Source organism: Mastigoproctus giganteus, chromosome 12 (assembly GCF_048544385.1).
Source record: "Mastigoproctus giganteus isolate SK-2022 chromosome 12, ASM4854438v1, whole genome shotgun sequence".
Lineage (NCBI taxonomy): Eukaryota > Metazoa > Arthropoda > Arachnida > Uropygi > Thelyphonidae > Mastigoproctus > Mastigoproctus giganteus.
This window is the reverse complement of record NC_143586.1, coordinates 103,370,830-103,391,695: the sequence shown is the minus strand read 5'-3', so window position 1 is coordinate 103,391,695 and position 20,866 is coordinate 103,370,830. Positions and strand designations below refer to the sequence as shown.

Below are 20,866 nucleotides of genomic sequence, written 5' to 3'. Positions count from 1 at the left end.
AAAATGCAAAAACATTGGGAGGTGCAATATGGCCACAGAAGCCGATGTGCCAACAACAAACAAACGACAACAACATATACAGTTCTTAAACTTTATCGAGCAATAATTCGTTCCAAGCTAGACTATGGAGCAGCTGTTTACAACTCATCGAAACCAAGTGCACTGAGATGGTTAGACTCCATACACCACAGTGCTCTCCGTATAGCACTTGGAGCTTTCCGAACTTCACGTATACAAAGTCTTTATGCAGAAGCCCACAAACCTTCACTACAGCTGAAATGGCAGAACTTGTTATTACACTATGCTGTCAAGATAAAAGCCATCACCGATCATCCAAATAGAGAGTATCTGTTTTCATCTTACTGTGAAAACTTATACCAAGCCCACCCGCGAATGAACTGACCTGCCAACATCCATCTAAAAGATTTACTGTTAAGCCCAGAGCTTAATTATGACAGCACAGCTACTACGAATGCACAGATCATTCCACCATGGATTATTATTCAACCCATATACGACCTGTATTTTCAATCCTGGGGGAAAACAACTCTCCCGAGAGCAAATTGCCAGCAGTTACATGCAGCATACAAAAAAGAATATTAACATCACACTTTCATATATACAGATGGGTCAAAACCAGAGACTTATGTAGGAGCTGCGATTCACTTTGAAGATTGTACTCTCATCCAACAAAAGAATGTACTGTTTTTACCGCTGAATCACAAGCCATTTTGTTGGCCGTAAACCAAATTAAACGTTAACAGACAGCAAACAGCATAATTTTCACTGACTCGCTTAGCTCTGTTATTGCCTTGCAGAATGCTAATAGTACAGCACACCCAGTGAACAACAGTTCCAATATTCAGAATCACAGCTGTTACAAAGAAATCACAATATCAGATTCTGCTGGATCCCAGGTTACACAGGAATAACTGGAAATGAAAGGCAGACAAAGTGGCAAGAGAAGCTGCCACCTTTGACTATGCCTTTCGCTCAATACTGTATAATGATTACAAGTCCTTAATCCACCAAAGCAGTTAAAAACAGTGGCAAAACACTGGCAAGATCAAACTAACAACGAACTTTATTTAATTAAACAAACACTTTAACCATGGACTACTAGCTGCCGATCCAACAGACACAAATAAGTGATCCTTGCTCGATTGCGAATCCATACGCATATGATTCATCCTTACCTACTCAGAGGTGAAGACAAAACTGTCAATGCCAAAACTGTCAAGTTCCGCTCACCATACGTTACTTCTTGATGAACTGTCCAAGATTTTATAGAGAACTTCTAAGAGCTTTTCAAACAATAATGAATGCACAAAACAACCTAATTCTTAAAACAATTTTAGATGACCGGCCAAATATTAATGAAGTTTTATTTTTCTTTAAGTTAATTGGATACTCCCAAACCTTATAAAAATTAATAGAATACCATTTATGAAAATGCTACGTAATAATAAAGCAAAATCTTGGCTTCCTTCTAAACCACATCAAGAAAAGTGAAAAATGTTGAAATATGAAACTCTCCTAACCTAGACTAGGCGCATTATAACCTAAGCTGTTCTTGTGCCAATAGCTCTCAAACAACAACCACTATAGCAGCAATTTGCCCTTAATGCCATACTGCTCCAATTTGTACAGTAGTCTTCCATGTGCAACAGTATCAATGAGCAGGTACCCTGGTATAACAAGTGAAGCGTTTCTTATTTGAGGGAGCGCAATACATTGGCAACTTGTTGTGAAGGATGAGTAGATATGGTGTATCTACACTGATATTATATAGTAATGTTTATTGTATACTTGTACATAGTAAAAAATGGATGAAGGAACTGCAAAATGAGAAAATAATTTTATTAGACATTTTTTATTATAATACGTTACACAATGTAAGGTTAAGTAAAGTTTATTGAAGTTACACTATTTTTCAGTTGTACAAATAAAGAATGAATCCAGAGTTGTCCGTGTTTTTTTTTTTTTTTTGTTGTATTTTTTCAGATAAAATTGTGTCGTAGCATTAATTATGTCTTTAACTTCGTGCTTAACATTGTTGCATGATCATAAAGAAGATCGTTCTCACAAAAAATATTCAAGTGCTTGGTCAATTTTCTCAAGGGAAAAAGCTTTAATTCTTCAATTTTCAAATCCTCGTAACTGCGGGGACTCAGATAATAAATATTCGAATACCGGGGACCCCCTGTAGTTACATCCTTAAGTAAATCCTAATCAATACAGTGTGATCATTGCCACCTAGCAGTTCTTTTATCTGCAGCTTTTTAATGCACAAAGAATTACTGCTGAAAATCAGATCAAGAGTTCTGCTTCCTCTTGTTGCCTCTCTAACATGTTGCTGTAGAAAACAGTCATCCATCACAAAGTCTTTCTAGTGTATGAGTGACCAATGCAAAAATTACAGTCAACATCTGGAAAGTAAAAATTCTCCATTATAAGACATTCTGATATACTGACCCAGTCTATTTCTCTGTATAGTTGTTTGGTATACTCATCAGACATTAGTCCCACACACACACACACACACTTAATCTCATTGTCATTTTCCCAGAGCTTAATAACCCTTCCCCTCCTCTTGTGCTGCTTGTCCTTTCTGTATACATTGTACTCCCCATATTGAAGTTCTTCAACCCCTATATCTGTGGACACCACATCTTTGATATCCCCACAATGTCTACATTTGATGACTTGACCAGCACTTCAAATTCATCAGATTTATTTACTATGCTTCTAGTGGTGGTGTACATGTAAGTACACACACACTTGTTCTTACTCTTGTTACCCCAACACAGTCCATTATTTACTTGTTCCAAGATGACCCACAGCAGGCCTTGAAATCCCTGCTTCCTTGCTTTCTGGGCTGCTGCATGTTCCAATAGAACTTGATTGATAACAATTTTATACTTTTTATACTTGATTGATAAAAACAAATTCTTTTTGTATATTATATAGATATTAAAAACTAAAAAGTAATTTAATTATAATTAATTAGCAGTTTGCAACTAAAGGAAAGTTTTCTTTCATTAGTGGCAGGTATTCCTTCAGAAAAACTTATTGAAGCACATGGTACATTTTCAACAGCAACATGTATATCATGTAATGCTCAATATAAAGGAGAAGAAATAAAGGTACATAAAAGCAATTTCAAATCATAGTGATCATATTTAAATAAATAATTTTCTGTAGCTGATGTTATTATATGCCTGGGTTCAACTTCAGTAAGCAGAAGTGTGCTTGGTATTTTTTTTTTCAGAAAAACCCAGGGAAAAAAATAAGTAAAAATACATTTTTATACTGCAGTTTATAGTATTGTATGATAATATATACTTTACAGTATTGCCCAGTGTAGTCTACAGAGTGGCATGAACTCTGTAGACTACACTGGGGAATATTAACTGTTTTTTTACAATTTTTACTAATGTCTCTAATATTCATGCTCAGATATTTCGAAAGCATTCTTGTTTTACCACATGTTCAGCATGTCCTTCATTTTGATGAATAAGTTCCTGATGGTGTAAACCACTGTTTGCGGTGTACAACTTTTTTTTTTTTAATTTTGTGTCACAATTGAACAGTCATGTCTCTCACTTCCATGAGTGTAGAGTGAACAACTTGAAAGAGAAGTTGTTCATGCTGAACAACTTTTCTTTCAAGTATTCACAAGAAAAAGTCACAAGTTCAAATCTGGATTTAGAGGTGGCCAAAAACCACAATTATGGCAGTCAGGATAATGGTATGGCAGTATGCAAGGACCAACGCAATGTTAGCTGTACGTGGCATGATGCTGTCCAGCATAAAGCTCTGGCTGTCCATGGGAAGCAGAGTTGCTAGGAGCTGCAGTAGAAAATCATTCTCAAGCATACACAAGTACCACTATGAGTTGCCAGGTGGGCAGGAGCAGCAGTGCGTAGCACACGCTTCTTAATCAGACCGGGGTTCGAGCCTGTGACCACCAAATACGGAGGATGCGGAAAGGTCAGGAAATGACCACCACATATCCCCGGAGCAATATGGCCTTAGTTGCTAATGCTCCTAAAAAAACCAAATAACAATAACCACTATGAGTTAATAGTTTCATTGAAGAAACATCCAATTAAGCATGACTTGACAGGACTACCTGCAGGATCAGTTTTCCTCTATGGCTAATTTTCTCAAGCTGGAGGAGAGGTTTGGTTTCCAAAACCATACATTCTTCTTTTTCACAGTCTAGCTGCCATGTTGACTTAGATCAGTGTTGGTAATGGTTTTATATAGGTCTTAAACTTGTGAAAATTTGTTGGTAATGAAGCAAATAAATTAAGGTTGAATAGCATGATCAGCTACAGTTGGTTAGAGTGCACAAGGAGAGGACATTTTCTGACACCATTTGGGTAACTATATAGAATTTAGGTTGAAATATGTCCAGCAGTTGACAGATCATAACTGCCATTGATGGCAGGCAGTTGTATTGAATGGGTTTAAAGTCAAAATTCAGGCAACATTTAAAAAGTGTGAATAGCTCGTGTTTGAAGATAGTGAACAGGGTGTAGATCTCCTTCAGTACTAACAAGGAAAGTTAAAATATTAGTGCCCGATATGTAAAATGAAGTATAGAAATTTTTTTTTTTTTTTTTTTTTGTGATTCCCTGTTTATTGCCAACAGCAACTATTAACCAATGGTGAAAGGATGAGGAAGATATACAGTAGCACCACCTAACTATATCTGCAATATCAGAAAATTATAAAAATTAATAAATCTATTGTAATGAAATACATTATGGGGAATGCATTAATATTCACACACACTACCCTCATTTTTACCTGAATGGAGGGAGGAGGGGGAAGACAAGACAAACAGTGGTATATTGGATGTATAGTCCTCTTCTTTTGAATAGTCTCTAGGTCAGCGTTTCTCAAACTGTGTGTAGTGACACCCTGGGGAGGTGCCATAATTTACCAGAGACATCATGGGTGATGTAATAGTTTATGTAAGATTTCCATGGCAAATATTAAAAATGTATTAAGAATGATTTTTTTATTTTTACTATTAGATATCTACTACTATTTTCTATAATTATTAATGTAAATAATTATAGAAAATATTTGGGATATTTTTGATGAAAAGAATGCATCGTGTTCCCTGACCATATTGTTGGGATCCAATTACTATGAGCGATTAGTTTGCATATTTTTGCACGTTATTTGACCTTGCACGAGTCTGAATTATTGTATTAACATATTAAAAATAAGAAATTGCACGATTATAGATATTTTACTTCAAGGGAGATGCTGAGAAAATTTTACAAGGGCTTCTCTGGGCTATTCAAAAATTTTGAATAGCCCAGAGAAGCCCTTGAAAATTTTTTTCAGGAAAACAGACAGGGTGGTCACCTTTATGAAGTCGAAGAGAGGTTGAAATCTATGATAGAAAGTGACATTCTAAGACCTGACAGTTTGCTTTCTCAACATAGTAGTATGTTAACAAGATCATCCTCTGAGCTGTATGGTTATGGTCACAAATGCTTAAAATTTTGAAGAGGTTAGGAGGTTATTGAGCATCAAATTTCTTTGTAGGATTACATTGTGGTGGCCATTTTTGTTTTATGTGCCCAGAGAAGCCCTTGAAAAATTTTTTCGGGAAAACAGAGAGGGTGGTCACCTTTATGAAGTCGAAGAGAGGTTGAAATCTATGATAGAAAGTTGCATTCTAAGACCTGACAGTTCGCTTTCTCAACATAGTAGTGTGTTAACAAGATCATCCTCTGAGCTGTACGGTTGTGGTCACAAATGCTTAAAATTTTGAAGAGGTTAGGAGGTTATTGAGCATCAAATTTCTTTGTAGGATAACATTGTGGTGGCCATTTCTGTTTTATGTGATGAAAGAGGAAGAAGCTAGTGGCTCCACCTGGACATTTGTATTCATTAAAGAAAATGCAATTTTTTTTATTACAGAGCATGGGTGGATTCTCTCAATGAAATCAACGTTAAGAATATGCACTTGGAAAGAAACATAAGGGACAGCAAATAAAAGACATACACAGTGAAGGAGAGGGTGCTCAAGGATGGAATATTCTGTTGAGAAAGAAGATCATATTACTTAAAACAAGTGAATATCAGGCATCTCTCATTTGTGGAGTTATACTTTGCAACTGCTTTGCCATCATTGCAACACCAGGGTACCTGCTCATCCACCGAAGAGGAGGATGAGCAGGTACCCTGGACAGCACAAATCAGCTCTGAAATGGTGCCCTCTGGGTGGTGGCATCCGCTGAGAATAAGTAACAATAGTCTTCTCCTATGGTGAAGAGTTACTTATTCGAGGTCGTGCAATATCATGGCAACTTGCTGTGAAGGTATTCACAATATGAGATATACATAACAATGCCAATCTTATAACTATTTAGTAGTTAGCTGCAAGCAGATTTGATGTATTTGCACTAACTTGTAAGCATGTTAACAGCAAAATTCCTATATATCATTGACAAAACCCCATGACCTGCCCTGGCAGCCTGTCTGCATTGCTCAGAAAACTTCATATGTTACTGCACAATTACTCCCAGGTCTTTTTCATTTTCTACCACCTTAAGTGTAGTACTGCTGACTGGGCTAGCCAGGTGGGTAAAGTGCCTGCTTGGCAACCCAAAGGTTGCAGGTCCTGAATCAGCTGTTTGTTATTTGGTTTTTAGGAGCATTAGCAACTATGGCCATATTGCTCCAGGATATGCGGTGGTCATTCCCTGACCTTTCCGCATCCTCCGCATTTGGTGGTGACGGGCTCGAACCCGGGCTAATCAAGAAGCGTGTGCTACGCACTGCTGCTCCTTCCCACCTGGCTATGGAGGCACCTCCTGAATCAGCTCTGAAATAGTGCCCCTCTGGGTGGTGGCATCCACTGAGAATAAGTAACAATAGTCTTCTCCTTCTCCTGTGGTGAAGAGTTACTTATTCGAGGTAGTGCAATATCATGGCAACTTGCTATGAAGGTATTCACAATATGAGATATACATAATGATGCCAATCTTATAACTATTTAGTAGTTAGCTGCAAGCAGATTTGAGGTGCCTCCGTAGCGAGGTGGGCAGGAGCAGCAGTGCGTAGCACACGCTTCTTGATTAGACCGGGGTTCGAGCCCGTGACCACCAAATACAGAGGATGTGGCAAAGTCAGGAATGACCACCGCATATCCCCGGAGCAATGTGGCCTTAGTTGCTAATGCTCCTAAATAACAACAACAACAACAACAGCAAGCAGATTTGATGCATTTGCACTAACTTGTAAGCATGTTAACTCACACCATAACTTGAGGCTTTTGCCCTAAAATGCAATGTAATTGAAGCAGAAGTTAAGAGAGAAATGTGTGGATGCTAAGGGTTTTAGAGTAAAAAGCCTCAAAAAATGGTTGATAAAGGTATTAATAATGAGATGGAAACCAAAAAAGGAAATGAATGACATTAAATCTAATGATGCATGAGAAGATGCATGGTCAGCTTTAGTAAACTTAGGAGGAGATTGGAGATCCTTGGTTTTAATCATGGCTGAGCAGGCACGACTGAATATTTACCTCAAGAAGTTCTAAAAAGAAGTCTGTAAATATTGGGAAAAAATAAAAAAAAAAAAGGCAAAAATGATATGCAAATTGGAGGTTACAATGTGGACGAATATACTAAACACCATCATCACCAGAATGTTCATTTCAAAAAGGAACAGACTGGGAAAGCATGGTGTCAAGGAGAGCCTACTGGAACTGGATGATTCTGATGCAGCCATTTCACTTTCTACATTGAGCGAGTCTCTGGAGTGTTCTCTTAAGATACACAAGTAGCCAAGAGTGAAATATGAGGAAGGAGAAAGCTCTATGGGTACACTTACCTCTCCATATAGTAGATCATCCAGCCCTAAGACAGAGTGAGAGGAAAAGGGCTGAGAGTCAGCTTGGTAGGCCAATTGCAAAGGATAACAAGGAGGAACTTGAACTATCCAGCAACAAATATAATGTTGTGAAATTTTTTTAGATTGGGATGCCACAAGTGAGTCAGATTCTGTTCAGAAGCTAAATGATTTTGTGATTACTGAGAGAAAAGTTGAGGAGAAATTTATGATGCTAAACATAAAAAGTCATCTGGTGTGGATGGGATCTATCCAGTTATATTAAAGGAGGCAGCAAATGATTATGAGAGCATCTCTGGATTCAGAGGAGGTACCTGTGGATTGGAGATGTGTAAATGTATCCCCAATTCACAAAGGGGATCAAAGGGAGACATAAATCATAATTGCAGACCTGTTAGGTTGACTTCTGTTACAAGGAAAGTAATGGGGTCACTGGTTAAAGAAATAAAGAGAACCATCTAGACAGGAATGCAGTTATATTATAGTCACAACATGGATTTGTTAAGGGGTGATCTTGTCTGACCAATCTGATTGCATACTGTGACACAATAACAATTGAACTGAATGAAAAAAATAATTTTGACATCCTATACTTAAATATCAGAATAGCTTTTGATACTGTTGTACGTAAAAGACTGTTATACAAGGTGAAACAGTATGGCATTTAGAGCATGTTGCTGCTATGGATAAAGGGATGGTAGAGTGAGAGAACACAGAGTTATTATCAATGGGAACTTCTCTTCTTGCTTAGGCCACATCTTGAGTACTGCATACAGGTTTGGAAGCCTCATTTTAGGAAGGATATGGATCTGTTGGAAAGGGTGCGGAGAAGAGCAACAACATTGGTGGGGGAAGAGTAAAAGGGTGCTCTTACTAGGAAAGCCTTCAGTTTTGCAAATTGCAGCATTGAAGACTAGGCACCTGCAAGGAGATCTGATTGAGGTGTTTAAAGCCTTGAGTGGATTGAGTATGTTGAAGGAATCTTTCCTCTTGCTCAGACTAAGTGCATGAGGGGGGCAATAAATTCAAATTGAAGTAGTATGGTTACAGTTTTCATGTGCATAAAAAATTCAGGGAGGACCTAGATAAACTGTTAGAGGGGATTGACAACAGAAATGGTAAGTGTTTTTTTTTGACTGATGCATATAAACTTGCGTTTTGTATCATTTTCCGCTACTATTTCTAATAATAAAAGAATAAGATCAAATAAAAAATACAGCTCACAGAAAAAAAAAAACTTCTCATTTCCAGGAGGACTATTTTTTATGAATAAAAAATTAATTACAGCCAACAGCTGTAAGGACTTAAATATGGTAGGATGTAATGTTAGAAGAAAAACAATGACTTTGAATTTGAAATTGGTGCTTCAGAGATAGTAATAGCCATGTAGTGCAAGGAAGCCACCGGCTTTTGCTAAACTGGCTAGAAAAAAAAAAAAAAAAAAAAGAGTAGAAAAGAAAATACAAATTATATGCTTTTCCCCCTCACATAGGTAATTATCCAGTTGATCTTTGAATTTATTCAAACTGTCAGCCCCAACTATCATTGGAGGCAACCTGTTCCAGCAATCAACGACTTGCTGACTAAAAGAAAATTTCCTGCAATCTAGTCTAAACATCTTCCTCTCCTCTGTAATTCAAATTTATGCCCGCAAGTTCTGGAATTCTCTATAACAGTGAAAATTCTACTTTCATTCATTTTATTAACCCCTGGTTGCTAAGCTCTGTATATATGGGTGAAAAAAGACTCTGTATATGTGGGTGACACACGCACATATACAGAGTCTTTCCTTATGTTATTATTGTTATCATCTGTTTAACCTTAGGTGCACCCCCTGAACAGCCAGTGGGCTAGGAGGGTGTACAAATATATATATTTTAAATACAGTGTACAATTTTATACAAATTTTTGATATTTAAAATAATGACATTGTTTAGAAAATTATATTCACTTAATAGCAATAACTTTAAAATAAAATTGATATTAAATTAATATTGTAATTACAAATACAGGTTGTCCTACATATTTTTTCTATCATTACAATTATTACAATTATTATATTTTTGCATTAAATTATTTACATTTCTCATACAAATAAAGCTCGCATTTTATAATAATTCTGTTGATTTGGTCAAGATTTCATCGATAATTTGGCTTCTGTATCTTCTATTTTCTCCAAACTTATTTGGATCTATGGAGAAGATGTTGAAGTGTTGAATCATGTTACATGGGAATATTCCTTTCGGGGAGTCCAGGATAGTGAGCTTCATCCTAAGTAGACGTTGCCCGCTCTGGTGGTTTCTATTGCTTGCTTTGGGAAATGAGATAATATCCTCTATCGATGGGGCATCAATCTGACGGGTTAGCAGCTTAGAGAATGTGCACAAATTTTTTTTAAGAACAGTGAGCTTCCGAGGGGTCATGCCTAGATTGACTAGAAGAATAGATTTGGAGATGGTGAATGGGTTCCCTCCCCAATGGTTCAGCCACTGCAGAATCCAGTATATGGTCTCCCTTTTGCTGATCTCACTATGTGAGTTGCCCATCTTTGAACCCTTTCAAGAAGGTTGGTCTTTTTTTCAAATGAAGTCTCTATTCTTGAACACAGTATTCCAGATGTGGTCTTACAATAGTCTTATACAGTGGGACTATGACCTCCATATCTCTACAAGATAATGTTCAATTATATACGATCTGATATGCCCCCCTCACCATGGGCTTTCCTGGCTGCCTGTTTACACTGCTCAGAAAACCTCATATCTGCTCATATTGTAATTCCCAGATCCATTTCTTCCTCTACTGTTTTTAATTCAACTCCCTTAAGTGTATAATTTATTTTGGAGTGGCTATTCCCGAAGTGTTAGGTTTTGAATTTCACAGCATTAAAACATAACTTCCACTTTTCTGACCATTCTTGCAGCCTGTTCAAATCATCCCGAAGGAGTTGCCCAGAGTGCCAAGCATTTCTAATGGTCAGGTGATTTGTCTGCAGTTATAAACTGATTTCTGTAGTGATAGAGTGATACATATTTCTAGAGTTTAAAGCAAATTCTCTATTGTATATATTAGGTGGTGAAAAGTATCAGCTCAAAGGTTCATAAGAAAGGAAAGACATCTTTCTTTTATTTCTATCCTGGCCCTACTAACAAACTTTTTTGTCACTAGGTGGCACCACTCTTATCTCCCCATGGTGGGGCTGGAAACCTGGGAGGAAAAGTTCTCACTCCCAGGGCTCAAAGGAGCAAATATGAATGATCCAAATATCACAACCTTGGATCCCAAAGATCTGACTCCTTTGAGTCAATAAAACAAAGATAATGAGACCATTGTAACCAATAGACAAAAAAAGGACATGACATTGCTTTGTGCACCTATTTGTAGTCCTTCATTCTACAACATAACAGCCATTAAGAAAATTGTCGCCATTTGTCGTCCAGAAATGTCTAGAAAGTGTGGCTGGATCACCTAAAAATGTCAAATGACTGAAATCTGAAATCAGGCGATATTCTAGTCGAGACTGCTAATGCTAAACATGCAGAAAGACTGCTTCAATTGACAACTTTTGGTGGGATCCCACTAAAGATCTCTCCCCATAACAGCTTAAATACATCAAAAGGAGTAATTTCTGAATGAGACCTTATCAGTGTCTCTGAAGAAGAAATTAAAAATGAACTGGAAGATCAAGGTGTCATAGCTGTGAGGAGAATTAAAGTAACTAGAGATGGGATAATTACCCCAATTAGAAATCTGATACTGACCTTTAACATTACCAAACCCCTACATCAGTGAAGGCCAGATATCTGAATTGTAACATCAGACCATACATCCTGAATCCTCTCTCTGCAGCTTTAAATGCCAAAGTTATGATTATTCACAAATGGCATGTCACGGAGTTCTATCTGTTCCAACTGTGGATCTCAGGATCAGTGCCAATCAGAAATGTTCAGCCAAGCAACCAAAATGTTCAAACTGCAAGGGAGGGGGACCATTCCACCTATTCCAAAAACTGTGAATATTGGAAAAGAGAAAAGCAGATACAAAGAAGTAGAACTTGTGTGATATACCAAGAAGCCAAGAGAACTGTACTCCCAACTATCATAAACAGACCTCTCTATGCACAAGTAATAAGAAATTGGCGAATAATAGAGAATCAAACAGATTTCACAATTCAGACTGGGCACGAGCACTATTATAACATCCCAGCTAAAACAAAAAAAGAAACTCACAAACACACCAATATCCGTACCTCCCAGTGCAAAACATGCAGAAACAAAAACCCCCAAGGAAAAACGTAATGTAATAAGCCAGAAGGTCAACCGAACAAATGGAAACTGAAGTGGGCAATCAAGAAGACGAATCAGTACTAGGGATTTTTATGGAAGAAGATATGGATACCCGTAAACCATATTTTCCAAAGGAAAACCCTAAGTTTGAAAAGTTTATAAAAAAAACCTTCTCAGAAACAGTCTGAAACCTTCTCGAAAACCAATTATGAGAACTTAATCCATGGAACTGCAGATGATTCCCCACTAATAGACGTGATATATGCTATCTGATTGAACAGCATGCCCTGTTGTGTCTTTGCATACAAGAAACATATATCAGACCTCAAGACTCTACCACAGTAAAAAACTATATCACATACTGTAAAGACAGAGTAATAGGTGGCATGATCCATGGTGGTGGTGGTGGTGTGACAATTCTGATAAATTCTCATATTCCTTCCCAGATCCTTCTACTAAACACAACTCTTGAAGTGGTTGCAGCACTCATAGTCACTAAATCTCACATAACCATTATAACAATGTACATTCCTCCAAACCAAGAATTACTACAATAAGATTTATAAGTATTTATAGTATTTCAGTTACCTCCCCCATTTTGTATACTAGGAAACTTCAATGGACTCAGCCGTTTATGTAGTAACACAACCATAGACTGGAGAGGAAAACATTGAAAAATGTAAACCTGTTGAACGACGACACACATACATACACGCATCTTCCATCAGGAAACAGTAGTTGAGTGCATTAGCAAGAGCCATGGGAAAGCATCCTGGATAAAATTTGCATCTACATTAGCATTAGCATTAGCATTAGCATTAGTAGAGGCATTTGATGCAAGAAAGCAAGCTTATGCAGCATCAGCCAAAAAAAAAAAAAAAAGTAACATAAATAAATAAAAATAACCACTTCCACTTCACCCCTCTGTTCGTTCGAAATACCTGTCCAGCTGAGCCTTAAACTTATTTAGGCTATCAACTTCCACGACAAGGGATGGAAGTCTGTTCCACCCACCAACCACCCGCTGGCTAAAGGCAAATTTCCGCACATCTATCCTACATCTGTCTTTCCTCAATTTGAATTTATGCCCTCTCAGGTGATTTTTCTGAGCTAGAGGAAGAATCCCATCAGCATTGAGCATGCTCAAACCATTCAAGGCTTTGTACACCTCTATCAGATCACCCCGCTGGTGCCTAGTTTCCAGACACTGTAATTTGCAAAACTTAAGCCTTTCTTCGTAAGAGAACCCCTTTGTCCCATTCACCAATCTAGTTGCCCTTCTCTGTACTCGTTCCAGCAGCTCTACATCCTTCCTGAAATGAGGCCTCCAGGCCTGTATACAGTACTCTAGGTGTGGCCTGACCATTGCCTTATACAAGGGAATAATCACCTCCTTATCCCTGCTAGAAAAATTTCTATATAACATTGACAATACACCATGAGCTACTCTTGCAGCTCGTCTGCACTGCTCAGAGAACTTCATATCTGCCTGCACCACCACCCCCAGGTCCCTTTCATTCTCTACCACTGTCAGTGTAGTACCACAGAGTTGATACGTTGCTCTGGGGTTGCTGTTTCCCATATGTAGTACTTTACATTTGTCAATGTTAAACTTCATTTGCCACCTCGAAGCCCATCTGCTCAACCTTTCCAAATCCTGTTGCAGCAGCATAGTGTCAGTAGTGTCCTTGACAACCCTGCCAACCTTTGTATCGTCTGCAAACTTGGACATTAAGCCTGATATACCATCATCAATATCATTTATAAATACAGAAAACAATAAAGGCCCCAATACTGAACCCTGAGGGACTCCACTAATAACATTAGTCCACGATGAGCAGTGTCCATTGATTACCACTCTCTGTCTTCTCCCCCTCAACCACCCCTTTATCCATAGCAGCAACTTGCCTCCAATGCCACACTGCTCCAATTTGTGCAGCAGTCTTCCATGTGCAACAGTATCAAAAGCCTTTCTAAGATCCAAGTATATAATATCAAAGTTATTCCCTGCATCCAGTTCTTTTGTGACTGCATCATAGTATCCAATCAAATTGGTCAGGCAAGACTTCCCCTTAACAAAACCATGCTGTGTCCTAGCTATAACTGAAGTCTTGTCTAGATGATCCTGCAGTGCTTCTTTCACCAGTGCCTCCATTAATTTTCCGGGAACAGAAGTTAAACTCACAGGTCTATAATTACTTGTGTCAGCCTTTGATCCCCCTTTGTGAATTGGGGTCACATTTGCACATCTCCAGTCAATGGGTACCTCCCCTGAGTCCAAGGAAGCTCTCATAATTATGGCTAAGGGTTTGCTTACCTCCTTTGCTGCCTCCTTTAATATAACTGGATAGATCCCATCCACCCCAGGTGCCTTTCTTGTGTTTATCTTCAACAATTTCTCCTCCACTTTGCTCTCAGTTATTACAAGATTCTCTAGCTTACTGCTAGAGTTGAATACACCTCTGGCATTCCCCTCGCTGAATAACTCCTCATGTGTGAATGTCGATGCAAAATATTCATTTAGTTTGTTAGCTACCCGAGCAGGGTCATCAACAGTTGACCCATCGATCTCAAGTGGACCAATCTGATTCATCCCCTTCCTTCTAGAGTTTACATAAGTAAAGAACTCTTTGCTGTTTTTCTTCGCATCCCTTGCCAAGGATCTCTCGTAATCTGCCTTCGCCTGCCTAACCTCCTTTGTAACTTGGTTACAGATCAACTTGTATCTATCATAGGCATCCGTGTCACGTGTTAATTTGTATGTATCCCATGCATTTTTCTTCTCTGCCATATGCCTCATTAGTTCATCTGACAACCATTTAGGCCTAAACCTTGAACAATATTTCTTAGTTGGTATGTAAAGCCTAGTAGCTTCCACGATAAGTTCTTTGAATGCTTCCCATTTTGAATTTGCTGTTGGCAATATCATCAGTTGATCCCACTGTATAGAATTTAAATACTGTCTCAGTCCATTGTAGTCGCCTTTACGAAAGCAATACCCCTTCCCTTTACCCCTAATGGTAGTTACCTCTTTGAGTAACTCCCACTTCAGCACACTGTGATCACTGCCACCAAGTGGTTCATTTATCTGCAGATTCTGAATGCATGAAGAATCACTACTGATAATCAAATCAAGAGTATTACTCCCTCTAGTTGCCTCCCGAACATGCTGATGTAGAAAACAATCATCCAATAAATCCACAAAAGCCTTGCTACTGTGTGAGTGACCAGCCCCCAAATTCCAGTCAATATCTGGGAAATTAAAATCCCCCATTATAAGACTCTCTGATTTACTGGCCCACTCTATTTCTCCGAACAGTTTCTTATTATACTCATCAGAGTCATTAGGCCTATAGCACACTCCTACTCTCAATTTTGATCTCCCAATGCTTATGTCACACCAAACTGACTCGACACTGCACTGTCCAGCGATGTCGACTGGCTTCACTTCCTTGGATTTTATGTGTTTCTTAATTAATAGCATAACCCCTCCTCCCTTCCTATCCTGTCTATCCTTTCTGTACACATTGTACTCCCCAAATTCCAGTTCTGCATTTCTTATATCTGTGTGACACCACGTCTCTGAAATCCCCACAATATCTGCCTTTGATGTTTTGAGCAATACCTCAAATTCATCAAATTTATTTACTAAACTCCTAGCATTGGTGTACACACAAGTATACATGCACCTGTTCTTTTTCTTAGCTACCCTAACACAACCCATGTGTTTACTTGTACCCCAATGATTCCCAGCAGTCTCTGAAATATCCTGCATCTTATTTTCCAGGCTGCGGCTCATTCCAATAGAAGCAGTGCAAGAATCACTTTCACCTCTGCCAGTGGCTACTGTTAATCTATTAGTCCTTGTATCCCCCCAATCTAGCAGTTTTCCGACCCACCTAACATTGCCTCGATAGCATCAGCAAACATTCTTGCACCCTTTCTATTTAAGTGTATCCCATCCCTGTAGAAGCAGTCTCTCCTGTTAACAAGTACAGACCAGGCTGAAAAAAATTCTACCCCTTGAGCCCTGCACAATCTTTCCAGGGCCGAATTGATTGACAGGGCTCTCATCATATACTCCCTCCTATCGTGTCTGGGCAGAATTGCAGACACTTTCAATTTCAACCCTAATTCACGGCTTTTTTTCATCAGTGACCTGTACTTGTCAAGTAATTCCGCCGGTCTCCTACTCTTAATGTCATTAGTGCCAACGTGTACAACTATATCACCTTTTGTGCCCTTAAAAGATGATATCCGCTCTACAACGTCATCAACTTTTGCCCCTGGCAGACACTACATTAACAAGTTCCACACCATCTTAAACTGTCTGGGATAAAATCAGCAAAATGAATAGCAGATACCAGATTAATCCTCCTCCAATCCTAAACTGGAACAGACAAGTCACTGCACAGCCTTCAGAAATAGCCAATGCACTGGGAAAAACCTTTGCCAGCAACCACCTCATATACTCCCAGTTTTCAAACATACAAGGCAAGAAGAGAAAGACACAAACTGAATTTTTCCACAAGAAATGATGAACAGTACAACCTTCCTTTAACTTTCCATGAATTAAAAACTGCTCTATCCCAGACAAAGCAAAGCACTATAGGACCAGACCAAATTCACTACATGATGCTAAAGGAATTTGACGAACAATTCCAAATGGAATTAATTGAATTGTATAACAAAATTTTCCTAGAAAACCAGTTTCCAGATAGTTGGCATCGTGCAATAATTCTAGCTTTCCCAAAACCAGGAAAGGATCTTGCTAATGCACTCAACTACCATCCAATTCCTTTAACAAGTTGCCTAGGCAAACTTATGGAAAAAATTATCAACGCTCTTTTAATATGGTTTTTGAACAGAAATAACCTTCTTGATCCAGAACGAATGGTTTCAGAAAAAATTGCTCAACACTAGATTTACTGATAAAATTAGAAAACAATGTATGGAATAGGGCTTGCATAAAACCGAGAAATTTCAAAACCGAGTTTAACCGAAGTTTACTCTTAAAACCGGTTTTAAAACCGATTTTTTCAGACTTAGGGAAAATAATTAAAAGCTTATAACACAGGTATTTATTTTATCTTGGGTAGATTGTACAAATCGTAATCAAATCTTTTAAACAAAATCTATCACCTCTTATACTAAAAAAAAATAAAAAAAATTAAAATTCTCCAAAAAAGTAACCAGCTTGAGATTATACAAAATTACAAATTGTATTCAAATCCTTTGAATAAAAACTATCTTCTCGTATAGTAAACAAAAAAATAATAAGCCCTATAATAATAATAATAATAAATAAATAAATAAAAATAATGCGAAAAAAAACAGCTTGGGGAAATTACTTTACTATTTATTGCTCAGCTTTTTTCTGAAAATGATCCTTTAAAAAACACAGTATATTAAGCATTTTTCCTGATAGACTTGACCTTATTTTTGTGTTAAAGAGACCAGTGATCGAAAACACTCTCTCAGATTGGACACTTGTTGGTTTAATGGTCAGCAGTGCTCTATAAACTTTCTCCAGCTTTTCACTTCTACAGCTAGTTGCCTCCAAAATTTTAAATTCTTTGCTGATTTCCAATTCACTCGGATATTTTGAAGGCTCTTCAGTTAATCTCTTTATTACACTATTACATACTCTCGCATGAGTGCATCTCCAACATCGGAACTAGATGAGTCTTTGTTTTCTTCTAAAAGAACGGTTCGTTTATTTTCAGTTTCTTCATTCAACGCTAAGATTCCTTCGGAATGTTTTGCAAATAATCTCTGATAAATCTCTACAGCATGCTTTTTCAAAACTTGCTTACTTGGAAAATCAAAAAGTTCTTGAACCTGAATCTTTTTTCCTAAACTTTTTGCGGTTGTGTACATAGCTCAGCAAAGCCAAAGTTTGGCAATTTCGTCTTGCATTGTAACGCTGCAAAAGGCTTTGGTGAAATTTTAAAGCAATTAGGTTTTCTGCTGTATCAAGCTTAGCAAGCAGAAATTTTATTGAGGACTCTGCTTTAAGTAAGTCTGTATCTTCTGAGGTTATAGCCTTCAGAATCATTTCATCTGGTCACAGAGTTTCACTTAGCAATTCAAGTGTTTTCCAGTCATCGTCAGACACAGCTTCAGTTGACAGTACTGCACATAGAGCATTTGGAATGCAATTTTTCAATTTCAAAACTCTCTCAATCATATAGAATGTGCTATCTCATCTAGTCTTGCAATCTAATATAAGTTTATATTCTTTCCCATTAAATTTTGCTTTAACAAAATTTTGTAATACGTCATTTTTGGTAGGCGATTTTCGAAAAAGCTTGCAAATTTTTCTGACTTTGTTAATAGTTTGTGCAATATTGGCCATTGGATTGAAGAAATAAATGAACTCATCGGTAAAGCCGGTTTGATAAAGCATGCCTTGCTGTCTTTCTTCAACTGCTTCATCATCACTACTTTCTTCATTATTTTCATTTTCTTCATTGTCTTTGGGAGACTCAGAGACTGTGGCACTATAATTGATTGCTTTTTCATAAAGTACATATATAACTGACATATGTATACAATGGGCTATATATTGTTGATGATTAGGCGTAATTTTCTTGCCAAACTTAATCATCATTGCTGCTCTATAGGTGGTGCAGGCAACAATATCCTCATCCAAGTTCAAACCAAATTTCTTCAAGTGTCCATTCACAATTTGCTCAGTTTTTCTGGTATCAAGTGAACCAGTAATCTCAATAAGACCTAACGACCAATGATTATCTTTTGAATGCACATTTATATTCATATACCTTTTATTTTGTATAGACGTATATTCGTCTAGAGTCAATGAATACCGTGCACCCAAAACCAATGAATTTTTGAAATGCTGAATGAGTTCTTCTTTCTTAGTTTTATAATAATTCAGAACTATATTTTTAATTCCATTCACTGAGGCTGGTGGTAATTTATCGTATTTATTTTTCTGAAGGTGAAGGCTTGATTGTATAAACTCACTCTTGGCAATTGAATTAAAAGAAAATCCATCTAAAGCAGCTAATCTCTTCTTCCATAGATTTTTTAACGAAAAAGTTTGCTAATGTTCTTACCATTTTTACAGGAGGTTCACTGTTATCTTGTTTAATGTCAATCTGATGCATTTTCTTTAAATGCAACATCAAAGATGATGTAGATTCTCCAGACGACTTCATTATCTTCTGACATTTCGAACATTGTATTTCAGCTTTGCTTTTTCGAACAAAATAATTCCATACATTTGATTTCATCTTAGACATATTAAGAGTAATAAATATTAATTAGTAGGAATTTATATCACCGACAATTTTAAATAAAAATATTGAAGATAACAAAGGCACAATACTATGCATCACTCCCGCAAGCACTGAATGAAGAGTCTAAACGAGGCAAGTTTCAAAATTTTCACGAAAGAATTTTTTTATTTATTTACTCGCAATTTTTTTTTCCCCAATTAAATCTATTGTATTTTCAAAATTACATAAAAGCTAAATTTGGTGAAGCTGCTTTTTGGAGAACACTTGATCGCAAATTTAATAGGAATAAAGAAGCAAAAAACTTTCTATGATTGAAAGTTGATGCAATATTCAGCGAATCTGTTTCTAGTGGGTAACCATCAATTAGGCGCGTACCATAACTTGCCTGGCGAACAAGATAGATGGAATGGAGAAATGTTGAGCATTTTCTTTTACGCTATCGCTCCGACTCACTCAGTCGTAAATGAGTACACCTGCATCGTGCCATGATTCAGGTGGGAAGATAAAAGGTATTCCATCCTAGATTTGGGCCACTTGCCCATGAGATTCGTTCCCAAACATAAAATAAAATAAAATAAAAAACATGTTTAAAACATAAAGTAGTTGAACGATCCAGACAAACAAACAAACAAAAGAAAATGTGCGTAACAAAAAACTATATTCGAGAGCTAACTAAGAAAATATTCGAATCCGGTTTTAGAAGCTCGGTTTCGGTTTTAACAACTCAATATGAAAACTGATTTAACCGGTTTTATAAAACCGGTTTGCAAGCCCTAGTATGGAATGCTTTCATCTAAAAGGAACACCACGTCATGATCTGTTTTGATATAGAAAAATCTGACAATACAGCACGGCATTATGGAATTCTCCAAGACCTGTACCTCCTTAGATTATTTGGACATCTTCCTAAATACAGTGGACTCCACTGTATTTAGGAAGGATGTATCTGGATGTATTTGGGATACATCTAGATAGTGCATTTTGACGCGATTAAGCAGCTGCCCCAATTATGCAAAGTTTCACATATATAGTTAAAAATACAGTGCACCCTCGCTTTACGATTGATTCTCTGTATGATCAAATCAATTTATGATGGACTCACCATAGTAAAGTTCGTCCGCTATACGATATGTAGTGAGCGCCGGTCATTCTGATCCCGTTTGTGAATTGAATTTTAATTCTATTAAACAGTGATTCTAATAAGCGAAAATAGGAGGAATATTATCCACAGGCTATAAAAGTAAAGATATATTAAACACAAATTTACACTTTATTACCTTACCAATTAAAAAATTAAATGATATGGGAAAATCGGAAGAACATTTTCCACAGGTTAGCTAAAATAAAAGTAAATTTACGCTTACGTGCATAGCTTAATTAATACATACTCTAATATTTACATACTGACTAGTTGATATTTCTGTTCACTGACAT

General features: G+C 37.3%; 1 protein-coding gene across 2 annotated transcripts in view; it reads left to right on the top strand.

Moving 5' to 3' along the window:
- The window catches only part of LOC150077310 (NAD-dependent protein deacetylase sirtuin-3-like), a 193,772-nt gene that overhangs the window by 93,535 nt on the left and 79,371 nt on the right, over positions 1-20,866 (top strand). For both annotated transcript variants that reach the window (XM_090386290.1, XM_090386289.1), the window contains exon 5: positions 3,046-3,146. In XM_090386290.1, the coding sequence (XP_090242416.1) occupies positions 3,046-3,146 (101 nt within the window). The remainder of the gene's footprint in view (positions 1-3,045; positions 3,147-20,866) is intronic.